Here is a 12,542-nt window from a genome sequence, read left to right as displayed (position 1 = left end):
AAGGTGAGGACTAACACCCAAGGTGAGGACTAATGACCTCTAAATGTGTGCCATTACACATACATGTAAAAGTACATCATACATGCACACACAAAAAATTTTTTAAATGTATGTGGCTACAATTCCAAGCAAGCATAAATTAACTAGTTTTTGAAAAGAAACTTTAAATAATAAGGCAGAACAAACATACTTTCTTCTGCAGAGTGTACAAAAATGGTACTATCTCTCAAACATCTTTCTTAGTCCTTCCCACAAGTCAGACCTAATAGGCCACTTATTGTGGTTAGGTATACCTACATATTCCCAATGTAGTATCAAGCATCATAGAGCCTTGATAGAGTAGAGATCCTGAGGAAATTTCCCTTGTAGTGAGTTAAACTAAGAAAATTTAAGAAGGAAATGTGTGCAAATAAAAAAGATAAAGGAAGGCAAGCCTTCTAGATTCAAACAGACAATAAGTATAAGTAGCAGGGCCTATTCACAGTTGTAATAGCTCTGAGTTAGGAAGCAGGTCACTGATGTCCAAAAGCTGCATTTGTTTTACTAGTGAAGAAACACCATAACACTTTATGGTATGTGTTTCCTAATAGGTTAATGACCGGAGTTGTTCTTTATGTTTAAGGTACTTCCATCATTATATTTTCCTCTAACAATACCTCTAAATATCTTCTAACATAGCCCCCCTGGCCTCACTTAGTCATTAAAGTGAGAATATGAGAATCACAATCTTAGGAATCAGAAATCAGTCTTCAAATTCCATTTCAGTCCATCCTTAGCTGTGTGTCCTAGAAAAGTACCTAATCTTACTGACTCTTGACGTTTACACTAAAAAATAATAAAGCCTACTTTACCAACTTTTGTGAATCTGTCACTGAATGAAATGAAAAAAAAAGCATATTTCTACATCTTGACTTTTTATTACAATGTAAAAGACCTATGATGGTGACAGAATTTTAAGGGAAGCACTGAGTCAATTGTCTTCAATGTGGAGCTAAAAAGACGTACAGTTTACCTGCTGTGTGGCATTAGGTAAGTTGTAGAACCTCTCCAATATGAGTTGTCTTTACCTGTAAAATGGAGGCTGTACTGTTCAGGGGATGGCAAAGACTAGAAATGATGTCTTTATGGTAACTAATTGGTCCCCAGCTTTAGCATGAACTAAGATATATTTCTCTAGCTCTAAAGATTCAAATGTCAGCTAAATACAGAAAGTTACCCCACATATCAGCAAAATGCAGGTACAAACATCATGCTTGATATTTAGCAATTTGATGAGCTTTGGAAAAATCATGACAAATGGCTTTCTCGCACTGTCATGATTCAAGAAAAGATCTGTAACATAGGGCCCAGGAGCTGCAGTTTGCATTGATCTCCTATAGCAATCATCAGTTGTCCCACACAATTTAGTACTTCATTGTATCCTGCCCTATACACCATGCAGACAACTGCAAAATTTATATCTCCAGTCCACATTTTTCCCTGAATGCCAGACTCATATATCTAACTGTCTGTTCAATGCTCTCTAGAAAATATCTAGTAGGTATCTCAAACACAACATGGCTAATGCAGAATTCTTGAAATTCTCCACAAAATCTGACTTCTCCAAGTCTTACTTATTTCAGCAACATCTGCAATTGTCCAGCCTATTATTTTTTTTAAAAAAAAGGAAAAATGAATTATCATGAGAAAGTGTAGTCATTTCTAAATCTGTAAAAATCTTTTCAATTTGTAACTTTTGTGTATCTATTCATATGCCTTTAGTTCAAACCTCTATCAACATATGCCATTACTCTGAAATATTTCACTTGCTCTTCACCTAGATGGCCTTTTCACATAATTCAAAATTCAAGTTATATAATATTGTACTTCAAGTAAATAGTTCCCCAAACACAATCCACTATTTTCCTTTTTTAGTGGGTTCCTGGGAATGGAAACTCAAGTCCTGGGTATGTGAGGCAAGCACTATAGCATTGATCTATATAAGCCCAGGAGTATATTTTAGATTCCCAAAACCCATGTGAAAAAAAGAGCTTGGTAGGTGGGGCAGTCACCTGTAATTCCAACACTCTGGAGGCAGAAACAAGTGAACCCCAGGGCCAAATGGCTGTCTAGACTCACTTTGAGGGGAGATCTTCAGGTTCATGGGTAAACCCTGCCTTGAGAAATAAAGCAGACAGTGATTGAGAAAGGCAATTGTGAGGTTCCACATGAGTACATACACACGTAAACAACTATACAAACATGCATGCATACTACAGACACATATACACAAAGAATATTAAATGCACTACTTTAATAATTACAACATTAAACAATAAATACTTTTCCACTTGCTCTAAAATGTCCTTTTCCCTTTGTTCTTTATGTAATTAGTAGTCAGGAGCTAAGTTCAATAGAATCATAAAAATAATTTTATTAATATAATATATAAATAAAAATATCAACAAATGTTTGACTTTAGTAGAAATGGATCTATGTAGTTAAAATATGATTTTAAATGTCTTTTTGGGAACAGGGTTTCATAAATCCCAAGCTAACCTCAAACTTGCTATGTAGCTGAAGATGCGCTTAAGTGCTGGGATGGCCTGTGTCACTATGCCTGGTTTATACAGTACAAGAAATTAAACTCAGAATACTTGGCATGCTAGGCAAATATTCTACCAACTGAACTACATTCTTATCCCAGTAAAATATCTTTTTTTATCACAAAAACTAAAAGAAAACAAATATTTATTTCTCACACAACTATTATAGCAGGGTTAATGCTGAGTATATGGCATCTTAACCATTGCAAATGTGCAAATCACTCAGGGGGCTGATCCAAACACAAGTGAATATTATTATTACTGCTGTTCTGTCTGTTACCACAACAGAGGTAGAGCTATTGCATAGTATAGATAAGCTCTGGTGTAAAAGATCCAAACAAACTAAATGACTACTATATTCCAGACACACAAGGAGAAGCCTAAACTAGGTAAGAAGATCAAAATGGTGAGACCCAGAAAGGAATCAGCTTTCTTTCTCTACCAATCTGTGTCCATACAGCTCATCACTTAGGCTACTGCATCTGGCAGTTGCCAGCTGCTCCTCCAGATCCCCACTGGAACATGGTGCCAAATCAAAGAGAACTTCAGCTATAAAGTACTCTTGGTGCAAAGAAATGATTTATAGATTCAACTAATGGATTATCTTCCTATTTGACAGCCAAAAGAGGACATATAACTGCCTTTGTAAACCACTGGGGATGGATCATAATGACATAAGGAACTGCTAGATAGGAAAGGGCCTGTCTCCTCAGCATGCTTGTCCTCAGGATTAATTTCCACCTCAGCTTTCTTTCAGCAGCCTTTGCTCTTGGCTCACACATCATTAAAATGTCCTTGCTGGCTGCAACAATGCATTTCTATGGACAACAGTATTTTCTCTGACCATATTAATTGACAAATTATTTCACATGATTGCATCTCCTTGGATGGAATAGTTTGGCTCTAAACACTTACTTATGTAGTAGTTTGCTTAAGTTTTGCACAGCCCCTAGTAAACTTCTTTGTTTTCAAAATGTATCTCCTGTAACTGAGGCACTGTCATAATAATAGCCATTTGAATTAGACTACTTGTTGGATCCCTTTCCTGTGGTAAAATTGTAACAAAGTCACCTTTTCAAGCTTTCCAGGAACGATAATAGTAATTTTAAGAATGTCTCTGTAAGTTACCTGTTAATTCCCAAACACAATTGTCTGTATTTCTCTTATTATTTTATCCATATTAACATGACAAAATATTAGCATTTTCAATAAAAGATAAAACCCTGAGTTTCAACAAAGTAAACTGATTCTTTCAAACTGACACAACTACTATTAGATTCTCTGTTTGGATCATAGTTTCCAGGTTCTGAAACAGGGATCATGGAGCAAATCAAGGTTAATATATATTTATATTATTGTATTTATGTTATATTATTATATTTAATATATATATAACACATATCATATATACATCTTATATTGCACACGCACACACACATATATGTGTGTATATATATTTATATATCCATCCACTGGTCTTTTATCATAGGTAAATCCTTTGTTTTATAAAATTAAAAGTTACCTCTGTGTGTGTGTGTGTGTGTGTGTGTGTGTGTGTGTGTGTTTGAAAGTTTTTCCTCTAGATATTTTGCTCGCCATATGAATTTCTCTTTCTCCTTATAAGAGCACCCATTCTATTCAAATCAGATCACATTATCATGAGCTCTAAGTAGTTATAAGCATGGAGTAGTAGAAGGGGCCCAGGATTTGTGAAAACTACAACTATCTGAGTTTTTAGTGCAAAGTCATCATTTAGTTGCTATGGAACACTGAGAAAATTTATTCTCCAAATTTCTATGCTATGTCTCAATTGCTATGTCTGTAAATTAAAAGCAACATAGCATATCTTACATATTATGTTTTATGATGAGCTCATGTACACAAAAACACATAACAATGCAAATAGATCCATAATTATATGTTGTATCTAAGTGTTATGGTGACTCTCTAGAGAGCAGTGAATTTTAGAGGATTTTAAAGTAATTGCAAAGACAAGTAAAAACAAAAGGGAACACTAAGATAATTATAAATTATCATCAGAAAGAGCCATGAAAATCTGCTTTTAGGAGAAAGAAACAGGTGACTATAAAACAAGTCTGTGGAGGCCTCACAAATTACAAAAGTACAAAATGTACAACAGCAAAGAGCATGGAGAGCATGGAGCAGGCAGAAAAGGAGGGAGGCAAAAAGTTAGTGACATTTACTTAACACGGTTTTGTTCAGGAGCTCTCTAGGTAGCTTACAAGAGATTGCTAAATAGATGTGGAAAGGAATCTTAGCTCCACTGCTTACAATGTGTGTTATCATAGACAAGTAGCTTACCCTCTCTTAACTCCTCATTTCCATTGTTAAATTTTACCAGTGCTAAAAGGTTGTTGTGAGCTCTGAATACATGTGATGTATAGTGTCTGACCCCATTAATGGGAGTCCTCTGAGTAACTTCTCCACTCTACCAGACTTAGTTCATGGCCAGTCTCCTTCCACATAAACCTCCAGCTTTCTGCTTTACGGAGAGTCACTTGATAGACTGTTTTCTGTTTGCGCAAAGTAATGCTTTTAAGTTAGGCAAAACAAGGTAGATGAGACTTTTTACAAATAAACCCAATGGACCTAAGAAAATCTCTTTCTGTGGATATCACAGTCTACACACTTAGGAATGAAAAATGCAAACCTTCTCTTAAAAACCCTGCTCTACCCCTTACTTGACGTCACAGAAGCCAGGCGAGAGAGTCATGGAAAACCTTTGGTGCTAGAAGAGTTCCAATAGAGCTGAACTGTCACATTTGCCAGATCTTGCTGTCATGTTGTCTAACACGTTCACTCCACCTCTAAGCTATGATCCTGCATAGGTGCTTGTGAAATCAGCCCACAGGAATGAATATACTCATAGCCTCTTGTGTTAGAGAGAAGGCAGACCTGCCTTTCTGCTGATGGGACAGTTAACAGTGTTTATTTCTCTCCCTGCAGGGCATAGAAACATGACATAAACATTTTCTGAGGACAGAAACTGGTGATCTCTTTGACCCTGGTTGTCACCACGAGGGTTAATAGGTAGTCTTATGTCATAGGTTAGAAGAGAGTGAAGGAAATATGGAGAGAACAGAGAGATACAGTAAGAGTGATGAAGAAGAAAAGGGAAAAATCACTCTTTATTCTGACACCCAAAGCCCCCTTTCCATAATTCTAAGCAGGCTATTTTCCCCTAGTCCCTCAAGTTCAGCAATAGGATTGACCTTGTTTCTAGGGGTAACAAGTGACCACCTACAGGCAAGGGATTGTGACACTCTGAAAAAAGCTCCCACACGCCTGAAGAATTGCCAGAATTTCCTACCATTAGTCATGCCTGTGAGTTACAGTATTGAAATATCTATTAACCTGCACATATGCTGATTGAGAAGGAAAACATTTCTGGTTCTTATCAGTCACAAACTGCTAAAGTCACTGAGGTGCAAAGCTAGGATCTGAGGAGATGGGTTAGAAATGAGACAGAACATCATCAGAGCACTTTCAAAAGAGCATAAGGCAGTGCAACAGCATACAGAGTGTGCTGTGGGCAATAAAAGGCTAGCATTACTCAGAAAGGGAGAGGGGGGTTTAAGGGGAAAGGCAGTGGAGCTGGTACAAGCCAGTTTGGCTCCTGAGATTTCTGCGCCTGCGACTGTGCAAAAGAACAGTCAGTCATATGAAAGTTCCTTTAATGCAGCAAGAACTATTGACTGCTGAGGTCCTTCCCAGTTAAGTCACGGAAAAGGTACAAATGAGATCCATTTTGTGTCATAATCAGGACATACACAGTCAGATCGTGTCAACTGGCTGCTCAGAGAGAATGTGAAGGAGAGAGAACACATGCCAATGATTTTTTTTCTCACCACACTGCTTCAGGGTAAATCTGAGGTAGATAATGTATCCCTGGGGCTTTCCACTTATCTGTATCACTTGAGACCAACATGCATCATCATCTAAAATACTCTTTTCTATAAGGTGATCAATTTGTCAGTATTTCTCTCTCCAGTTGGATCGACCAGTTTATTGGATGCCATGACTAGGGTAGTGACTGAGCACTATTCTCAGCTTGCCTATTGCATTCTCTCCAACACTCTCTAGGATTTAAAAACTTCCCTCCATTCACCACTAAAGATGGAAATAAATTCTGAGCCAGCCAGATAATGGCTTGTTTAAAATACTGAGCACACTAGATATGGTACAACACTCCTTTGATCTTAGCACTCTGGAGGAAGAGATAGTGGGATCTCTGTAAGATTAAAGTCAGCATTATCTACATAGCATGTTCCATGCCAGCTAGGGCTACATAAGTGAGACCATTTCTAAACCAAAATGAAACAAAACCAAGTCCTACTGGACAAAATTGCTTAAGGCAAGAACACAAATGAACAATTACCAAATGCAATTTAGCCCACAGCCATGGTTTATGTGCTCCATGGAGAGCATTGTAATCCAGAAATTTCACATAAAAATATAGACTTCCATCATTTCTTTAAAAAAAAAAACCTTCACAGAACCTAGCAATGGTGAACCCTCTCATGCTACAATTTACTATTCCCTATTGCCTGGAACAAGGTCTACGTCACTCATATATAGGAATTGTCTGAATCCTAGAAGCATTTGAGAATTGATCGAGGGAGGTTATTTCTTGCTTGGATTCAGTCATCCAACTACTTTCCTTGTATTTATTATTTGCATATTCAGCAGAGAACCAGTTAGTAGGGTTTCTTTCCTAAATGGCTAATGTTCATTTCAAAAAGGCCACACAAAAGAATTTGTTTATGAATGATTCACCAGCTGAAGAAGTGAATTCATGTTGGATTTATCCTTTTGTTCATTTTTTTTAGAACTTTCAGTAATTTATGTCTCTCAAACTTTCTTAAGGCAGACCTCTTCTCACCCCAGGGACCCCATTCCATTATCTTATTCATCTTTTTTCATTTCTTCCCTACTTCTTCCATTATCACCTGATCTGCATTTTCACCCTCGTAGAACTAAATCTCCTGTCTCATCTAGTCCTCTGCACAAATTCAACATGAGAATAAAGGAAAAATGCTACAAAATAGCAAACAGCCACCTAAAATATGCTGTGGGAAATAAAACTATTAGCTGTAGGCATATTGAGCAAATGACCTAAACTTGCAATTGTGTATATTTTCTATTCTATCTTATTACTTATTCATATGCACTTTCAAAGGAAATAAAAAGAAATTTATAATAATGTTCTATAACTATGCTGTGATTTATATAATAAATGTGTTGCAGGGAGATGCATTTAAGACAAATCCTATTTTGAGATTAGAAACAATAGAAAGCTATTTGAGGAAATATTATTGAAAATGTTTCATATAGGAAATCATTTCATTATCAAAGGTTAACTTTCTATCGTATCATTTTTTAATGTTTGGACCATTTTTAACTTGATCAACTAAAATTAACCAGCATTTAACATTTGTTTTATTGAAGACATGTTTCATAGATTCATTAATTTAAAAACAACAGTTGGAAAACAACCTTTTAAAAATGATAATTTTATAAAACATGTATACTTGCAACACACCATCTTACCTTAATCTACATGATTTTATAATTAACAAATACTATTATTTCGATATTAAAATTGCTTTCCCATGTCTTTGTCCTACTAGATTCTAAGCAAGTATGAGTAGTATTTAATGTGATGCCAGCCTTGGATTTTGAATGATGAGAACAAAATCATTGTAATTACTCTCATAATGCTGAATGTATAAAGTGTATAATACTACAAAAAAGAATTGGCTTCTTTGTAGTAACTTGAGCTTCTATATCTAGAAGCCATTTTGTTTCTACATTAAAAATAACACTTGAACTCTTTCAGTAAATATGAATATTTCTATCTTCTCACATGACTGATTATAATTTGCTGACCAGGAAATAATAGTGAAAGAAATTCTCAATGATTTTTCTGGCTCTCAGCTCCTTTTTTGATCTGTTGTACATAGTAAATTTTTAAGTGAATAAATAACTGCTTTCATTGATTGGGGTTGTTTTGTCCACACACTCCCTTGCTAGGTTTCCCTTGGTAACTAACCACCTGCATTGTCATGATCACTTTTAGGAGTTAAAAGGAAGTGATTTGAGACCTGTGAGAATGTATTTGTACTATGTATGTGAACTGTAACATGTTCTCAAGGAAATCAAACCACTTTGACCTTTATTTTAACCACGATTCTCTCTTCCTGTGTTTTTCAAAGTATCCTTGCTCCTTGAAAAGTGTGAAACAGAATTGCCTCAACAAAAAGGTAAATTGTGCTATTGATGTACTAAATTAAAATCTTGTGGACAAGTCTAGAAATCTGGATTTAAAGATTCTCATATTGACCTTTCCTGGGTCCTTCCACAGGACTCTGATACATATTAACTTTTGAGAACTTCTGCATGGTAACTAATGAAATACTAGACCCATAGTTTAATTATTCAAAACTTTGGCACATGTAAATTAAAGTGATAAAAAACACAAAATAAGCAACACTAGCTGTGTTTTTCCAGGATCTGGAATGAAAATAAAGACACAAATTGTTCTCAGCAAAATCCATTAGATGAGACTGTAAAGGAGGCTTGGTGCTTTGTTTATTATAGTTCAGCTTAGAACCAAGCCAAATACTATAATGTCATAAAGTTTAAATAATAATTACCAAACACAAGAGCTAGTATGACTCTGATAAGAATCTGTGGTTATGGTCAAAGTGACCATGCCTTGTGTATGGTCAGGTCACTTATTAATGATATGTCTGCAATTGAATTTTCTGCCATGAATGTGTCATGGAAGCTTAATTCACATTGAAGAATTCAGAAACTAATCAAAAACAGATCTTTACTACTTACAATTACTCTATCATGGTAGTTACTTTGAAAACTCACGCAGAGAAAGAACATACAATCCTAATCCGAAGAATTATTTAAGCTTTCACAGAAGGTGCTCTGCAAATTGAATCTAAGAAATAAAATGGTCATAAATTAAGATAGAATGTGAACTAGGGAATTGAATCTTAGGGATCAAAAATTTACCTGAATATATGAGTTATATGTCTGAATTCAGAAACTATCAAGTTATCTGATTTTAATACTATCCCTAAAAGATCAGGCAGAGAAAAACAAAAGTAGTTGATAAAAAATAACATTAGCCAGGACATGTCTTAATTAGTCAGCTGGATGATACCAACATTTGATAATTAAATAGGTATTTTTTAAATACATTATTTTTAAGTCAATTAATGCAAAATCTGAATGCCAAATCCTCAATGGTACAAAATCCAAAACTTATTGAGTGGCAGGTTGATGCCACAAAAAAATTCTACACCTGATATCATGTAATGGATCATGAGAAAATACTATCTAAAATTACCTACAGGTTATCCTGTATTCATATTTATTCATATTTATATAACATAAATATATTTATTTAAAAATAAATAATAATATATAACATAAATATATTTATACAACATAAATGCATTTTACATTTATACTCAAGTCTTATCTCCAAGCTGTTTCATCATTTATGTGTAATGTTCCAAAAATTTTAAAAAAAAAACTGAACTATTAGTCATTTCTGGTCCCAAGAATTTTAGGTAAGCATCATCCAACAGGTAAATTAACCAAGATTTGCAGATGAATAAAGAAGAAGATGGAGTTTTTGTCACATCCTATGTTGCTGAAAATTAATTACTAAAATATCTATCAGTTAAGAATACTTTGAGTGTGTCTCTTATACTCCTATGGACTCCCACTTATTTGTTCTCATGTTTACTTGGAGTTCCTCTATCTAGAATCCCAATTTATAAATAATTGTGTGTAAATGCAATTCAACAGATTTCATTCCAAAATCCCAACACAACCCCAATTTAAAAGCAGCTTTCACCTACATGAGTTAAGGCAACATCTGACAATGGTTCCAGGATATCACTTCAGAGTTCTATACTATCAGTGACAGGCTGAAGAATTAAAACTGATCCATAACAGCACAGAACACACAGGCAGCCAAAGAGCTCTTGACTTCTAATCACATATGTGGAACATATATATTTAGTTCAGTGCAACTTATTAATAGTGATATTTCTAACACCTTGATTTTCTGCCAATTCTAAATTCATAGGAAGTTATCTCTTTGAACAAAACTTAAATTACATTTGTCACACTTTGGTAGAACCAGCTCCTACCTGTAACTTTCAGTTCTGTAGTCCGTCTTACAAGTTTTCCTTCATATTTAAGTTCACATGTGTAATTTCCACCATCTTCTTCTTGAACTTCCTGAATGAGAAGAGCATTTCCTTTCTGTATTATGATGCTTCTCCACATTTTTGGCTTGCATTCCTACAGGGAAAATATTTGTAAGTTAGTGAAAAATGAACATTCATACTGCTAAGTCTTAGAATTGGCAAGGCAAAATTGCATTGTTGTATTCTTCCACACAGTCTTCCAAATGTGTAACTAAGAAGTTTAAACAATGTCCAGGCAATATCATAAATGCATATTATTGAGTCCAGTTCAAATATCATTAGTTACAACACCAAGAGCTATTTTAAAAACCTGACTCCAAAAGCAAGAGGACTTCAATGGTATTAAGCAAAAACAGAAAACCATACAAGCTCCCAAATTGCAAGTCACATAGAATAATGTTAAAAGTTGCTAAATATTATTTTAATGCTCTGTTTTTTTAACTGATACGGTTTTTTCCTAAGAGTCTTCAGGGACTATGTTTCATTTGGCCATGTACTATGACTTGATGGGAATGTGAAGCTTCACTGACAGTTTATAACAGGCTTTTACATTGGTAGTGAAGTTTATAAGTATTTCATTAAATATTTTATGTTGCAAAAAAACAAAAATAAACAAAAACCTTAATATTGATATCTCAAAATCTCCTTCCTTGTGGTCAAAAGTGAGAGGAGGAAATCTAAGATACAGAGCAAATGAAATGAGGATACACTTTGTAATAGTAACAGCATAGAGAAATCATCTTCTTTGTGAGTTTACTGATACGTGATGAGAGAAAAAATTATTTTGAAGCAAATTCTTATTTTCTTCTGATGGGAAAGTGGGGAAGTCTTGCTACTACTTTGTACTTCCCAAGAAAGGAATGTATAACACTTTCCCCATGAGGGACAAGTATGTGGCAACCAAGTGTAAAAGATTGTTCAGGCAGGAAGCTTTGGTTTGGGAATTTTTTCAGACAACTTTTATATATTGTCCCAAGTCTCTCTATTGCCAATTGGAAATTCAACAGCCAGACATTGTACAAACATCATTGGAAGAATACCAAGTAGGTATAAGGGAATACTGAACAGTTAAGATAAAATTATTTTGTCATCTATATTCTGAGTCTGTCAGTTGAGACAATAATAAAATCAATTACAAAGCAGATTATGTGGACAATAGTTGAAAGTACTTTTTAATTTTATCCACCATAGTGTATGTAACATCTGCATCTACTCTTCCTTACCCCTACATTCCGTATACATATTTCAAGCACTCACAAAACGTTGGAATCTGTGTTGACTCTCAAACCCCAGCTGTAAGCGCCTGTAAATGTTTATAAATTATTTGTGAGAGCAAGTACCCATTTATTAGTTTTTCACTATAACTTTTTCTTCCTGTTAGCAGGAGATGTGGCAACAAAGCACAAAAATTGGCACTTAAGTTCATAGGTATAATATTCAAGAGATATATCCAGTATAGCTATCCAAACACATTTTCAGAGTGTAAATAAAAGTAATACAATGGAGGACATCTAGATATAAGACTGCTTCACTCTCTGGGGTCTTTCTGAAGAACGGTTAAGAGTCTGTCTGAAATTATATTACATACCATGTCTGGCAAGGTTTATCACCTATATGAGATTTGCTTCTGAGCTAAACCTTGGGATATAAGGTTTCTGGGAAAATGAAGAAAAGTCTAAACAGGGAGGAAAAAAAC

The 12,542-nt window shown here is 34.9% G+C and overlaps 1 protein-coding gene across 1 annotated transcript in view; it reads right to left on the bottom strand.

Annotated features, from left to right (window-relative positions):
* Positions 1–12,542, bottom strand: part of Il1rapl2 (interleukin 1 receptor accessory protein like 2) — a 1,242,609-nt gene that overhangs the window by 549,835 nt on the left and 680,232 nt on the right. The window contains exon 5 of the mRNA XM_036175525.1: positions 10,787–10,940. Within this exon, the coding sequence (XP_036031418.1) occupies positions 10,787–10,940 (154 nt within the window). The remainder of the gene's footprint in view (positions 1–10,786; positions 10,941–12,542) is intronic.

Source organism: Onychomys torridus, chromosome X (genome assembly GCF_903995425.1).
Source record: "Onychomys torridus chromosome X, mOncTor1.1, whole genome shotgun sequence".
Taxonomy (NCBI): domain Eukaryota; kingdom Metazoa; phylum Chordata; class Mammalia; order Rodentia; family Cricetidae; genus Onychomys; species Onychomys torridus.
The sequence above is the reverse complement of the archived record's forward strand: the minus strand, read 5'-3'. Positions and strand labels throughout refer to the sequence as shown.